Below are 16,011 nucleotides of genomic sequence, written 5' to 3' on the forward strand. Positions count from 1 at the left end.
TCGCTTAGTCAGTTTAAGAGATGACATCAATCATAGACGTCCAAAACCTTCTTCTCACTCATGGATCTAATTTCCACATATATATCGAAAGTTCGAGAGTAGGTTATTCAATTCTTGAACATCAACAGTCCAAGGAATTATTAAGCTTTAGCTTTATTTACAATAATTTACGCATCGCAAAAGTTTAAAATATTAAATTTTACGCAAGTTGTTTGAGATTTAAATTCAGTTTTAAATGTTGCTGATATAAACAAACTTATTTTGCACAAGGTTTGTCTGATTTTCAACATGCTTTAGCCTGATATGTTCTACCTTTGATGCTCCTTCCTTTGCCGAGCAAACGACGTAAGTCTGTCAATTTAATCAATGTTAGCTAGCGATCGGCACAGATAGCAGTCGTCGCGCTTCACCCAAGAATACAATTTTTTTCCCGTGTGATTTTGTCGGAATAATTTTTATGGCTGTAAATCTATATCAAACAATTTGAAAATAGATTCGGAAAACATGACAGGTATTCAAACTCATGTTAACACACCGATCTGAAGAATTCTTTGTTGTTTAAAGCGTCTCGATTGGAGAACAGCAACACGCAAAATTTTTAAGTAGCAATAATCCGGCAGTTCTATACACAGCTTTTGACCGAACGAAAAGGTGTATTACACTGCCATTTAAAACTTTTCATTCAATAAAAATGATAAACAGTACTCTTTCATAAAATATACTCAAATAAATTTAAACCTTACGTGGTCACTTTCACCGCTTGACTTGACATCTGTTGTGCGGAGGAAAGAATATGAGATGGTGGGTTTTCGAATTTTATTTGTTTAGAAAACTGAACAGGGTGGTTTAAATCAAACGAAGAAGCGAATAAAAACTCCAACCGGCCATAGACTGTCTAAAAACTGACAATAAACCCGCACCTTTTGATGAGAAAAACTGCTTTGAAGTTCGGAAGTTCACGACGACGTGAAACAGGTCCTTCTCAAGTCGTCGACGATGAGACGACGACGGAATTCTTGGTTCGCGCTTGCGCAGTGACGTTCTTGCTACTTCCGGTCATCGTCCCTCGTTCGACGTCGTGGTTGCTTAAGCTCCCTATTACCAACAGCTCAACGTTTTCAACCACGATTAGAAGCAGCAGCATCACCCCCACAATTTATCCCATCATGTTTATTACACAAGTCTAACCACCATCACTTCCTCCTCCACATCACTGTTTCCAGCTACAACTCTACCATTCACAACACCAACACTGTCACCACCAACAGTGCCACCAACACTACTACCCTGACCATCCCCTCTACAAACACGACCTGCACCACAACCACCAACAACAGCACCACCAAAACCACCTCAATCTTCATTGCTACCATTACATCCTCCACCACCATCACCATCAAGATGAACCCGCTACCAAACCTGCACAATCAGTACCTCAACAGCATCACCATCTACATCACCATCCACTTCACCACCGCTACAATCTCCAGAAAGAGGAATATCACCGGCTTTATCACCACCGCAACCACAACTTACACCAGGAGCCTCCCTCATAATCAACGTCATCTTTTCCTCCATAATCACCTGCAAAATATGGTGGAAGGACACTGATAGTACGAACAAAAATTCGAATTTTAGTAGTCAACCTACCTTAACAAGGAGCATGTTTCGGGGTCCTTCAGGACCGGCTTGTAAGCCACACATGTATCGAATGAGACGGGTCTTTCCACAACCAGTTTCACCCATGACGATCACGGGGATATTGCATCTGTAAATTTCAAAGCTCACACGTGAGTGAAAGCCTATTTTCTTCGTTGGGTAAAGGGTGTTGAAAAGGTGTTTGGAGTTTGTGCTAAATGTGTTTAAGTGTCGTCGCAATGCATGTAGACTGAGAGTTGAATTTGCTCTAAACCTTGCATAATCTGAGCTTAATCTGCGGTAATAACCAAAATGGTGCTTACCTGAACCTCATATGAATAGCTAGAATCTTCTTGACGTTGTCTGTGGTTAGTTCATAGGCTCTGTCTGGATCGTACAACCAGTTTACACCCATCACAGAGCATAACTGATTTATCTTGTCCTCTCTAAAACAGAGTAAACATGCTTCTTAAAATTTATCAAGTTTTTATTTCGTTTTGGCGAAATTTCACCCGTTTTCTCTAATATGGGGTGCATCAAAGCCGGTTAACCACCTCCCGGTTAGCTCAATTGGTTAAGCGCCGGACTGTTGTGTGGAAGGTCGAGGGTTCAAGCCCCGGCCGGACCAACACTCAAGGTCTTAAAATAACTGAGGAGAATGTGCTACCTATCTACAACATCAAGAAATGGATAGACATTCTAGTCTTCTCGGATAAGGACGAATAAACCGTAGGTCCCGTCTCCTGCATCTATTAGTTAATTTGGTTAGGCAGGGGACGTTAAAGAACCCACTCACAAGATTACTGTGATGTGGTGTGGCCTGTTTACTGGGAATTGGGGGGAGAGGGCATCTTGTTAGATGCGCCTTTCATTGATTGTAAACTGCTTAGCAGTCTGGTAAAGTCCCCGCACAGTGTTGTAAAGCGCCATGAGCTCAAGATATGCGCGCTATATAAATAAAAGTTATTATTATTATTATCATTATTATTATTATTATTAATATTATTATTGAACTCTCCCTATCGACGCCAAATGCCATGGACCTCTCATCCAAGAATTATACCAGCCTTACTACACACTTCATAAGAAACAATTAATCAATTACACTCTGTGCGCTGGAAATTTCAGCAATAACTTCAAACCCTATCCGAAATCCTTAATAAGGAACCAAGCTTAATTGTAATAACTATGTATGCAAGACAAATGGGGTTTAATGTCCAGCACTTACTTGCGAGAGGTCTCTATGTTTGTTGCAAAATCGACACGTTGGGCCTGCAGTCCATTTCGCAATGGTTTCGACATTAACCCTTTCTCCAAAGTTTGACTTGTTTGTGGGTCAACAAGATCACCAGCAGAATTGATGAAGAAACCAAGAAACGTCATAGTTATGTGGTCTTGATTGAAGAACAGGTATGGATGAGGACTGCATAACAAAAGAATTATCATGAGACACTGCGTGTAAAACATGGGAGACTAAAAGAGAGGTTGTAATCCTTATCTAGTAATTTTAACACAAAGTGAGTTGGCAATGCGATTGCGACTGAAAAGTTACCCTGCCTAAATTAACCTTGTTATAACACAAATGGCAGTGACAATTAAGAAAAATTTGAAGTTTTGAACTATAGCAAAAATAATGGTTTTGCTCTCACCTGCTTTCCCAGCGTCTTCTGAGTTGAAACTGTTCGATCTCTTTTCTTTCAAGCTCAGCGTCGTCCTCTGTATAGAATACAGTGTTCTCTTCTGTCAAAGATGGAGTAGCAAAATCCTGAAAGGAAAGGAAACACTTCATGGTATTCTCTGCTGCTGCAAAGCCACCAAGGAATATAATAAAAAGTCAGATGCTCCACTTATTAAGGTAATACATTAAAACCCAGTCTCAGGTATAAACGAGCGTAAAGTATCCCAGTTCTTTAGTTCCAAAAACTTGTCTCGTTACTCAATAAGGGATTTGACTGTCCACCACAAGAACATTCGTCATGGATAGCGAGATTACATTCCATGAAAACGGAGATAAAAGCCAAGGTTCATGCAGAGAAATCCTCTAACTTTTCTCTTATTACGGAGCCGCCATTCTAAATATCTTTTGTAAAGTGGTAAAAAAACTATCACATATTACCTCTAGAATACCAAGATAAGAACATACGCGATTTATCGCTGGAACTGTCGAAGAGTCAGCCAGACGCTATGAGAAACTTGAGTGAACGAAGATTTAAAGAACCAGCTTACCCTTGACATTTGTATCATAAAGCGCACAACAAAAGAGCGGAACCCTTCAAGATTCAGCACATCGGGCCCTGCCAAAACAACCCTCATCAGCTGCATGTCGCAGTAAAAACTCTGTTCACAATCTCGGAGCTGTGAGTTCAAGAAACTCACAAAATGACGAATCTCTGACCAGGACGGATCAGGAATACCGCAATTTCTGTAATGGAAACAGTACCAAGTACACATGATGGCAGCTGCACCAAACATAATAATTGTACCTTTATTTACATTCAGCCAATAAAATTATCTAACATTTTTACACAACTCGATTCTAAAGCTAAGCCTAAATACTATAGAAAAATTCACTGCCTGACGAGTGAATTCCACGTTAAATTTCACGCGAAAAACCGATATCGCACGAATCGCGAAGCGATGAGTGCGATATCGATTTTTCAAGTGAAATTTAACGTGGAATTCACGAGTCAGGTAGTGAATTTTTCTTGAATCGCATAACAGAATAAAAATGAGAAAACAAGAAATTAAAACGGCAGTGTTATTGTTTGTTTTTATTCCGTACGCGCGCCCTTAAGAAAGCCATTTTAAAGTCAACTGTCAGAACTGTCATTGTTAAGGGAATGGAAAGCAAGGTAAGTCGCTCTCGTTTGAACCGTCGACAATTTTAATTATGCCTCGTGAATTTTTCTTGGATCACATAGCTACAGCCACCAAATCACTGGGCGAAACGAGATGTTTTGTATTTTTGTGCGCGCAAACAATGGAAACCCTTTCAAAGTCAGGTGTCAATATCTAGCGAGTAGAGGGAACAAGATATTTTTAGAATGAAAACCACTTTTATTTCAAACTCGTGGAGAAAGCGGTGCCTCACATTTTACAATCTTCAGTAAAAAAAACTAAAAGTACACAATACGGAGTTATTTAAGACAGAGATTTGCCTGCTACCACTCAACTTGGCAGAATGTGGCGCCGACAATCAACAACTGAATGGTCAAATACTCAAGCGAACTGAAAATTTCAAGCGTTCCGGTATCAAAGCAAGATCTACAAAAAACCGCTAAGTGCTTTACAGTTGTAAAAAAAAGTGTATTCAAAATATAATGATTAGGACTGGAATTTCTCGGTAAACTCTGGCGAAAAACAGTTCAGTTAAAAGTCACAATTTTAACTGTTTTTCTTTCATCGCAGGGAGTCGCTCGTTGGTGTCAATGCTGGACTGAAAGTTTATGGAAATATTTACTGGAGAATTATTAAAAGTTACTCCAATAAACATTCCGCCAACTGCTCCTGCCATCAGGTAACTAGAACGACTGGCATTGCTGTCAAGGTCACTAGTAGCTGCTGTGTTGCTTGGCGTGGCTAAGCTATTGAGAACAATCTCGCGTAAAGCATGACTTGAATAGCCGTTGGTAGTTGTCGTACTTGGCGTGGGTTGAAACCGGCCAACTTATTCGACATTCGCTGCTGTTTTTGCAGAGGATTATGGCTGTAGCTGGATATGGATTCCGGATTGGAGTGGCCAGTGAGCTTTGATATCTCCACTGGGTCGAAATCATCACTGAGCGCTTGGATGACAGTTTTGCGACCACTCGAACTTGTGAATTTGCCGTCTAGTGTTTTTTGAAACCATGTTGTATCTAAAAGAGGCCAGTTCGTCGTCTGTAGAGGCTACAATGGTTTGGATTTCGGGAAAAGATGCTTGACCTTTTTCGGCATTGATACCTGTTTTGGTTTTCTTTCATAACGCTTGTTTGGTTTTCCTCGGCGAGAACTGTCGTTTGGCTTTCTTCCCCCGTCTCTGGCATTTTAATTTTTTTCTATGCGTTTTCTCGTACTCTTGAGCGTGAGTGGTTTCCTCAAATTTTCTAAAAATTTCAATTTCAATTCAAAATTTCGAAGACATTCGTTTTCTATAAATTTGTTCATATTTGTTTATATTTTCGTAGCACTAGTTGTATTTACGTTTTTACGTTCGTAACAATAATTTTTGCTCGCGACTCACGTCAGCGACATCGCTTTATGCGTTAGTGCGATTCCACGCTAAATACCCTCTCTTCCGGTTGACGTATTGACTAATCAGAGCGCGTGTTTACTTTAAGCTATGCGATTCTATGTGAAATCAATCTATAAATTCAATGAACAATGCTCAAAATTCAATTTTAATTTTTTTTTCTTAATTTATTAGATTCGCCGACAGGCAGGGATACCGCAACAGCTTGCGTCAATTAGTGCGGGCCCAGTAAACCCACCCATCCCACCCCATGGGAGGACATCCACCAAACAGTAATCTCGTGCGTGGGAAATTAACGTCTCCTACCCACAACACTGCAGGAGACGGGGCCTACGGTTTATTCGTCCTTATCCGAGAGGACCAGAATATCTATCCATTTCTTGATATTATAGAAAGGTAGCAAATTCTCTTCACTTATTTTAAGACCCTGAGTGTTGGCCCGGCCGGGGCTTGAACCCTCGACCTCCCGCACAACAGTCCGGCGCTCTACCAATTGAGCTAACCAGCTATAATAATTCTTTAAATAAGAATGACTGAGGCTTTCAAACCAAAATAATTCTTAATAATAACAATCACTTATATGATCAAGGAAGCTAAAAGAGCGTTTCAGTAATTGCATAATTTACATTTAAACATATTTAAAATACACTCGATTAACCATGAAACTATATTTTACACATAAGAGAAAAAGATATTAAAAATTGCAGGACCTAGATTTTGGCAATGCATCTTATCTAATTCAAAGTCCGCTTCTTGAACATTATTTTTAATTGTTCTTTTAACTGTTCTCGACCCTCTAAGATGGAGCAGGGCCGACCTAAGGATGGCAAAGGAAACTTTAGAACATATCCAAGAGACAGCGGTGGCATAGTCCTCCCCTTTCTTTGCTGCGACCTGTTGTTGTAAAGACTAATGGCGTAAATGTTCCCTATTCCACGTCCATCACTCTTCTTTTTGTTCTCGTGCTGTTTGTATATCTGCTTGAGGTCCAGGTCTCTATAGGAATCAGCGTTGGGGTAACGTACAAGGAACGTAACGTAACGTCAAGGAACGCTGACCTCTGCCTTTCCCAAAAGCCTCTGGCATGGAAGTCTAGGCGAGCTTCAGGAGCTCTGTTAGCTCCGCTTGGCAACGATTCTCCTGTGAGCTCCTGGAGGACGGGCTCCAAACACATTGTTTAAACAACCTTCTACAGGAAAGAGATATCCTTCCTTTGCTATTGTTTGAATTGTGTCTTAAGCAACAAATTAAAAAGGGACGTCACCCTCACAAGAAAGCTCTCGCATTCTATATTTAAATTGCTAATGTACCTTTCAGCAAAGAAAAAGTCAGCTAACACTATTTGCCAGCAAGTTTAGAGCATCCAAGTAGCTACGTGCAACAAACCTGAGAAGGAGCATAAGGCATGTCCTCTGATCCTCATCAACATTTCCTGGCGAAAACGTAAAACTGTCCAGATTCTCTCCTTCATTTGACAGTTTAAGATATTGATAAACCCTCTGGAACGGTGCGTTTCGAAACTCTTTCACGTCGAACAAAGGACTGCACTCTTTTTTATCTAGGACAAAATTAAGGAAACTTTCTTCAGTATCAGATACTAATTGCTGATTGAAAGAAAATCTCAGTTTAATACCTGGAGTAACTGCTAATCGGCAGAGAACAGTTCTTGGAGTTTGACACTCAATAGTCGGTAGCAGATCATAAAAAGGCCGCTTACACATTGTAGATTTTCCGGCTTGTCTCTGAAAATCAAAAAAGGAATAGACACCACAAACATTGGCTCAATAATTCACTTTTTGAAACCGTTGGATAGATATTAAATTACAACTCTTGCGGCTCAACAACACATGTTCTCAGAGCAATCGCTGTTTACTGCTGGGGCACTTGTTCGATTCCCAGACTAAATGCCGTGACGTATGAGTTAAGTTTATTATTGGTTCTGTAGTTCCTACCCACAGATCCGGAATCTGACATTTCAATTCACCGAATGAAACAATGGACGAAGAACCTCTCCAGGAGTGTGACATTGAATTTGTCTTTTGATTTAATGTCTAGAGATAACACTCACACCATCTCCAACTTTTTCAACTCACCCCTTGACTTTGAGCTTCTTCCTCCCTAGTGAAACCCATGGGTAGGGGAGCAGCTGTCGTGATCTCAATGACATACAAGTCTGTACTTCGTCTTCTCCACACTCTGCCCATCTTATCACAAAGGTAGCCAAGAACGAGGAGGTTAAATATAAGGGTGTCCAGACCACGTCTCATCTGAAAGGAGAACAAAATATCTCATAAAATAATGAGAAAAGGAATTTAAATTGTTGTCGTTATGACTGCAAATCAGCAGAACAAGATAATACTAAGGGGCCTGCAAATATTCAAGAGACATCGATTCTGAAGTTGTCGTTAGTGTTGCCCTGGTAGCATAAAATGATACAGAATATCGTTACAGAATAACGTTCACTCAAGATTTTATTTACAGTACTTTTACATGAACAATGTTGACATGGCCCCTTGACGTTTGACGTGACTGAAGACACGTACTTGTTGATTAGTAACGTTTCCCTTTATTTAAGACTCGCATGTATCTACATGTAGTTTCTTACCGATGGTGACACGTCCAGATGAAAAATACGTGATAGCGGTACATTGGCCTTCACTGCATGTGGAAGAAGCGCATCAACAAGCATTGATGAGTCGGTGGAATTCCCATGAAGAGGTACGGTCACATGCAAGAATGTTTTAGAGTCTTGTCTTCGCAAATTTGTCATAACCATGTCGTTATTTACGAGGTTAGGCAACTGTTCTGTTAAGCGACGAACAAATAGAGTCTTTCCCAAACCTCCTCGGTGTGATGATACAACTCGGACACACAGTCTAAAAGAAATCAGTTATCTAATTACACCAATCCTCGCAAAAAAAAACGCTATTTCAAACGATACAGCTTGAGCAATACAACGATGCTATGGAAGAGAAATGCAATGCAATTCAACAAAATACTCATACCGCCTTTTCTTCAGTCACCTGGGGACAATTTATCTCTTGAATGGAGGCTCCCCTGTGAAAATTTGTAGGAAAGTCAGCGAGAACTTACTTTTCTGGGTCTAAGGATCCAGCTGTCGTCCAAGTAATCTTACTACTACCGATGAATCCGTACTGAGAAGGTGGTGTTTGAAATTGATGCTTGAGGTAACTCTTCAGTTCTTCTGGCGAAGGACAAGGTGGAGCAGCAACACGATGCTGATCAAGAGCTGCTACTACGTTCGCACGATCTTCACTCTCGCTACTGCAGATTACCACCAGACCATAATCTAAGAAGTATTAGTTGAGTCACTCACTGTTCTCAAGGCAAAGCACAATAAGCTATCGTGTGAACATAGTTCTGGCATTTGGAAACAAAATATGTCATTTAGCTTAAGTTGAACTTACGTTCTCCATTCTTGCCAGCAAGTCCTTGTGTCACTACGCTAAGCAAATCCACTGCTCTTTTACTGACAGAGAAGTCCAACACATCTGCATGCACGAGGCAATAAAAACGGCCCTCCACGTCCCCTATTGCACGTCGCCATAACAGCTCGATCTATGTCATAGGAAAACAGACAGATGAAAAAACTCAAATGAGCTAGGATAACCGACTCATTGGGTGGGAATTCTCCTCACTTCCTCGATGCACAAGAGGTAGAATCCAGAAAAGGTATTTTCCGCAACTAAGGTCCTCAAATGCTCATCTTCTTATGAACGGTTAAAAAGCATACAGATGAAATTCTTCCGACAGGTACACTGTACCTCTTCTGTAGTAGTATCAGGAGTGCACAGCAGCACCTCTTCATGGCTTGGCAACGGCTGCTTCTTGTCGTGCATATACAGTGCGAGGACTGTAGCAAGAATGTCATCTACAAAAAGGGGGTAAGAAAAAGCACAAATCCAAATGTAGGAAGCTTCCTGTCATGAGCATTAAATGGCCGCAGGATCAGAAGGAAATAAGGAATTAAAAATTTCAAACTTAGTATCGATTAGATGCTCCCTGGGATCCTATTTCACTTACCTTTCGGAACAAGCATGAGGTTGGGTCTTCCCCTCTTCAAGAATCCTGGAAAGATGCGGGCTGTAGCACCAATTCCTGAGAATGTGAAAATAATACAATGTTTATGGTCCAGTCAATCGAGATCATTCTCATATCACGGTTATGGACTTTCCATAAGTACAAGTAAGTGTTTTACCTAGGACCGAAAGTTCCCTAAGAATGTTCCCAAGCTGAGTGAGTGTAAGATATTGACTGATCTCTGCCTCGTTGTCTTCGTCTTCGCTAACCTCCTGCTCCTCAACAATGGTTTCAGCGAGCAAGGATGACATCTCCAATACCATGTCTGACTCCGTCTCTTTTTCACTAAGGGAAGTGACATATAATAAAAATTTCAGGCGTTGATCGTTGCCTTCAAACATTATCTCGAACACCAATAAGTTGACGGCATCGCCATAAGAGTCAAACTATTTCTTCTAGACAGCAAATTACAACTGTTATAACTGGTATCCTACGTAAATAGGGACAATAGCTCTTTTCTTGAAATTTAATATTGTTGATTGAGTATGATGAAATAATCTGTGGTAATCTTCAATTATGTTTCCTGTTGTATCGTAGTTAACTTTGCTCTTATTACTAACATACCCTAAATCTTCAGCAAGCATTTCCTGCTCAACAGATTCGACATCATCTGAAAATACTTCTCGCGCGATCATGGGATTTCGCTTTGCATCCTCGTAAAGAGCCTCGATATCAGCTTCATCGGCTTCTTCTAGACACCATAACAGCAAGTCGTCTTCTTCTGCATCAACACCCAAACTCGCCAAAGCAGCCAACGCACTCTGCTCCGAATAACCATCATCTGCTGCTGCATTCAAGAAACTTTGAATCTTTGATGTCTCCCTTGCCTTTGGTTTCTTGGCGGTAACAGTTTGTACTGGACTCTTACTGGTTTCTGTTAAGGAACTCGTCCCTGGATGGTTGTTGTTGTCAAACACTGACCTACGAGTCACCATTTCGTCCTGTGATGGAACTGGAGTGAACGAAGGTAGCGGCGCTGTGCCTCTAGCGTTCTCTAGTAAATCGGTGTCCTTAAAAGCACGCTCTATCGCTAATTTTAACTGCTTGCTGGTTAAATAGGGACGAACACTTTCCAGCAGAGTGAGAACTTGGATGTTGCCCATAGCAAGGTCGTTGCTGTGGCAAACTATGGCAATTTCCTTCCTCAATATCATCAACTGCTGTGTTGTGAACAAATTCAATTCTCTATACTCCTTCCTTGCATCACTGACCCTTTTCTTCCAGTTCATGTAACACCTTTCCATGAAGGAGCTTTCCTTTTCCAGATCCTCCGCGATAGATTCGCCCGCGACTTGGTCTTTGCTACAGTGAAACTCTTGGTTCCAATCCATGCGATGAATGTAACCAGATTCAAAGAGACAGATGTACGCAGTCGCTAAACGCATGACACCTTCAAGATTCTATAATTAAAGAAAAAATCTTTTCTCTGTCAGAAGTAACGACAACTTCGACACATAACTATCCACATTTTACTTCAACTTACCCTCACAAACTGTTCCACGTCATCCTTCCCTTTTTCAGCCTTTCCTGCGATCAACATCAGTTTACTCTGCAAATCCTTTAGTTCGTCAATAGAGTAAGTTTTCTTCTGCTCCTTTTCACGTCCATTCTTAAGGGGAAGCGTCAGTTGGATCACATCTTTGAATGACAATCGTTTTCCTTGTTCTGGTGACGGACCCTTTTTGGTGTCCAAGTGACCAACAACATATACCCCACTGGAGTTGATGGTCTTGGCCTGCACTAATGACGTCATAGCAACCGAACCATGGGACTCTTTCACAGTTTTTAGCCATTCCAGATGTCTACTAGTGTCTTTCTACGAGAAGTAAAGAAGTCGGGGATCATAACCACGTACTTAGCAGTGGCAGATCCAGACCTTGAGCTGGGGGAAACGGGGGTGTGGGGGGGGGGGAGGGTTTGTTTCTGTGGGTTCACCCACCCACTTCTCTCCCCTCTGCGTTTATTTTTTTACCCAAAATAAGCGCGGGACAGGCCTCACGGCCCCCTTCCTTAATTCCGCCACTTTCTTTTTGTTTGCTGCAGTGCATGACAATGAGTTAAAACAATAGATAGCAGGCATACAACTCAATACTAGATTTTATGTCAGTAAAGCAGATCAGAGTTCTCCAAATTTGGTGAAACACGTTCTGCAAAGTTGAAGAGGTAAAGGAAAACAAGATGTCTTGAAAAAAGAAAGCATTCAAAGCATTTAACGCATTTAGAGCATTTAAGAAATCCCAGTAATTTTTTTACCAGTTTTTCGGGTAACATCTTATCCGTCTCGACTGCTTTCCATACAGGATCACAGGCGTTCATCAGTTGAACAAAGCTTACTCTTTGTTCTTCGCTCTCTTTGAGGTCAAATATCAGAGGAGCAAAACCGAGACAGCTGGTATGTAGACTGGATATGCGGTCAGTTTCCATATCACTTTCACCAGCAGAGATCAAGGCCAAGTCAACAAGAACCTTTAGCTCTTGGGTGGCTGTAAAACGAAAAACACTTAATGGCGTTCATTATTCTCTACAAAGCAACACCGAGGTGAGTAATTACTTAAATATACACCTTACCAGCTGAATACCTTGCAAGCAAAAAAATATTACTTTATCTCTTTCCAACGCTCGGAAAGATCAAACTTTCGCACACCGTGTAATGCATACGCGCGAGCAAGTGCTGTCCGAGTAGAGGTAAGAGATTTCTTATTGCAGAGAGTTTCGCCAAACTTTACAGCGAAAACATAAAACCCTTGCAGGCGCTTAATTTAAAACTTACGATTCAAGCGTTGGCCTTTCGTCAATGCGAATGACGAAGGCTTAACGCTCGAAACGTCAGCTTTGAAACTCTTTACGTTTGCCATTTACATTATCAACTCTGTTGAATAAACCAAATTTTTCGTGTTTTACTCCCCTACCAACACAGCCCCACAATTTCCATAAAACCGTACCGCTTAATTTACTGATAAATCACGTCAGCCAATTTTTTACCATTTTTGTGTTCTTGGCATGGCTTCCTCGATCAATTAAAGCATTTCTCCTCGCCGAAACTGAAGCTTTCTGGTTGGGTGGTTGGGAGTGAATATAATTTGGCTAATCACCTCAGACCAAACCAATTAGTGCGAGTAAAAAGCAATATTCACTTGAGTGGTTAGGCAAGCTAACAAAATAAGGGGAACTACGAGGGATTAGGGAGGTTAAGAGCTTTACGTCTGGTGTTTTCGTTTTTATACTGTACATCCGCTCGACCTCCTCCTGCCTCCCCAACTTACATTTGATAGTAGAACGTAGCCACTCCACCAACCGTCTACTGTCCACCACTGCTTTGAAGCACTGAGCCTTATTGAAATCCAAACACCGAAGAGCTTGACCAGCCTTTGAAAAGCTTTCCCCTACGCTGTTCAAGGGCTTCTGCTTGAACTCCACTGATAACTATAGAACCAAAAATCGGAAAATGGATAAAGTTTTTATCACATATTTAACTTAGGTGCACTTCTCGTTTGCACCCAATGGCTTTTCTTCGCAAAGCATTTGTGCTTACACGAAAATACACCCATGTTACAGATTCTCCGAAATGATTTCCTTGAATCAAAGTTAACGCCTTTAACACAGATAAACAAAGTTTGCTCAGTTTGGGCTAAGATCTATCTAATCGTCATGGACGGATATTCGTTTGCAGTGAAGTGCAATCTCTTTGTCACGATGTAGTCACTTTCGATGTGGTTTGCGACATTTCGACTGCCTCCTCTGGTCTTCTTCAGCCGCTCAAATAAGACTGGTAGTTCCACCGCCTGAAAAAAGACGTTCCAGCCCATGATCGGCAATGCCCACATTGTAAGACAAACGAATATACTTCACCACATATGTATTCACCATGATGAATAACCGCATCCCATTATAATTCAATTACTTGTGTTTACTCTTCAAACTTACTCAGTATCGTCAATACAGAATAAGGACTATGATACCTGATTTCGTAGATCTTCGACAACTTTGAAGTCCCCGGTAAAACCCATTGCCTCCTTAAACTCCCAGATGGTGTCAGCTGCACTGGAGTACTGATCAAGTTGTTGGTAACGGTGAATTTGAGCAAGTCGCTCTCCGACAATTTTCTTCAATTCTCTGGCGTTGACAGTTTCGCTGGTGTTCACGTTAAACATGCAGGATAACTCTCCCTCGAGTTCCTTTTTGCGGTTTCTGTAGCCGTCAAAGATCTTGTCAACATCTCCAAGAGAAATTGTACCATCCTTGACACTAGCAACATTTTGCGTCCAACTGGTAAAAGCTGGTTTCCAGACACTTTCAACAACATCGGAAATCCTGAGCTGTGGTTTTCGTGTATCGTCATTCTTCCTGGTTGTTTGTGCTTTATTCCCACATTTTTTCCAAAGAGCTTGGAACGTTAGGCTCTCTTGAACTCTTTCAAGTGTCGAAAGAACCTCCTTGAGAGCCGGAGGGAGTTTAAAGAAGGTGACTTCGATTTGGTTGTCGTCTTTCCGTTTGCACAAGGCTTGAATCTGGAAGTGAGAAACATCCTGAGGCACCTTATTCTTGAGGTTGGTTAAATCGACTGTGGAGAAGAAGATTGCTTTAGACCCTGTCAACATCACACCTGATAAATTTAAAGACAAACACTAATCCACTGAAAGCTTTTCCTTATTCTTTCCCTTTTCTAGTCCGTTACCCTCTTGCTAACAACGCTAAAACAGATTCTAGGGGCAATCTCCTGGACGCTGGGTTGAAGACAAACAGATGGTGTACGGAAATGAAAGCGAAAAAAATTGCAAAGCTCACAGTGGTGTCTCTAAATCTCTTACCTGGCTGAATCGCGTCACACATTCCAATGAATACCCCTACTTTTTCTTTCACTTCGAAAAATTCCTGGATCTCTTCTAATCTACGAGCCAGGCTAAGCTCAACGTCTTTGTTCTCCACAGAACTTGTCTTCAAAAGTTCCAAAAACGTTTCTTTACGCCTCTGTAGAAGAAGTAACACTTGAACCGTCACTGAGCCATCTGATATGACTCTCACAAGAGCGTCCAGCAACGATTTAGCCAAAAATAACGTCTCCTTGGCATCATCCGAAAGTATACCACCTCTTCCAGTCTCATCGCCTGATAGACAGAAAAAATTAAAATTCCCTCCAATTAACAAGGCAACAAAGTAATGCAAATTTAATATAGAGTAAAATTTTAAAATTTTGAAATAAAAATATTTTTAAACTCTAAACCTACTTCTCGCGTCCCCGTGAGAAGTGAGATAAATGTTTTCGATCAATGTTTTCAGCAAAAAAATACTCTTACCCAAAACTTTAGGATTATTGAAGAATTTGAGGTATCCAATCATTGGATTCCAAGTGAGTACAAACTCCACTGTTCGAGGATCCAACCCACACGCGTCTGAATGTTCTCCATCTTTTGGCCAAGACTTTGTCAGAAACATGGACAGAAGCTCGCCGGATTTTCCTGCTTTTGAATTTGATAGATTGTGAAATATACGTATGTCGTCTCCTCTTTTTGCTGACTAAATAAAAAAAGAAAATCATCGGATTATTAATCAACATAAGGTGCGTAATCAGCAAAAATTAGGTCTAAATTAAGGAAATTCACCATTAATGGTGACTAATTGCCGAATTTCAGTCCATCCTTAAATTCATCATTGTGATAGTCTAACTTGATAGAGTTCCAAACTTCTCAGTAGCGTCTTTTTGTTTGTGTATCAGTCTTCAGTTTTGTCTGGTTGAATTCCTTACGTAGTATACGCTCACAAAAATAGAAAATCAACAATTATGATGAAAGAAATGACTGAAACTGGGTAAGCAGCAAGGTCATCTAGCTCTAAATTATTACTCTGAGGAAACTTTCATACAACATAAACAGTCTAAATTGTACGTATGATGCACGATCCTCGCAGTAGAGAGCGCTATTTATGCAATAGCGAAAATCAGACCTGAAAAAAATCAGGCCTGTACGGGATTCAAACCACTGACCTCTGCGATACTAGTGCAGCGCTCTACCAATTGAGCTAACAAGCCAACTGGGAGCAGGCCG

The 16,011-nt window shown here is 40.9% G+C and overlaps 1 protein-coding gene across 2 annotated transcripts in view; it reads right to left on the reverse strand.

The window, feature by feature from the left end:
• The window catches only part of LOC111334839 (E3 ubiquitin-protein ligase rnf213-alpha), a 63,763-nt gene that overhangs the window by 31,270 nt on the left and 16,482 nt on the right, over positions 1-16,011 (reverse strand). For both annotated transcript variants that reach the window (XM_088755834.1, XM_088755833.1), the window contains exons 15-35: positions 15,265-15,484; positions 14,779-15,075; positions 13,930-14,531; positions 13,234-13,393; positions 12,224-12,453; positions 11,454-11,786; positions 10,535-11,370; positions 10,089-10,255; positions 9,914-9,988; positions 9,655-9,761; positions 9,298-9,448; positions 8,963-9,179; positions 8,475-8,745; positions 7,963-8,136; positions 7,503-7,611; positions 7,256-7,427; positions 3,865-4,060; positions 3,288-3,403; positions 2,867-3,061; positions 1,962-2,084; positions 1,651-1,768 (exon numbers count right to left, since the gene is read on the reverse strand). In XM_088755834.1, coding sequence (XP_088611960.1) covers positions 1,651-1,768; positions 1,962-2,084; positions 2,867-3,061; positions 3,288-3,403; positions 3,865-4,060; positions 7,256-7,427; positions 7,503-7,611; positions 7,963-8,136; positions 8,475-8,745; positions 8,963-9,179; positions 9,298-9,448; positions 9,655-9,761; positions 9,914-9,988; positions 10,089-10,255; positions 10,535-11,370; positions 11,454-11,786; positions 12,224-12,453; positions 13,234-13,393; positions 13,930-14,531; positions 14,779-15,075; positions 15,265-15,484 — 4,869 coding nt within the window. The remainder of the gene's footprint in view (positions 1-1,650; positions 1,769-1,961; positions 2,085-2,866; positions 3,062-3,287; positions 3,404-3,864; positions 4,061-7,255; positions 7,428-7,502; positions 7,612-7,962; positions 8,137-8,474; positions 8,746-8,962; positions 9,180-9,297; positions 9,449-9,654; positions 9,762-9,913; positions 9,989-10,088; positions 10,256-10,534; positions 11,371-11,453; positions 11,787-12,223; positions 12,454-13,233; positions 13,394-13,929; positions 14,532-14,778; positions 15,076-15,264; positions 15,485-16,011) is intronic.

Source organism: Stylophora pistillata, chromosome 4, assembly GCF_964205215.1.
Source record: "Stylophora pistillata chromosome 4, jaStyPist1.2, whole genome shotgun sequence".
Classification (NCBI taxonomy): domain Eukaryota; kingdom Metazoa; phylum Cnidaria; class Anthozoa; order Scleractinia; family Pocilloporidae; genus Stylophora; species Stylophora pistillata.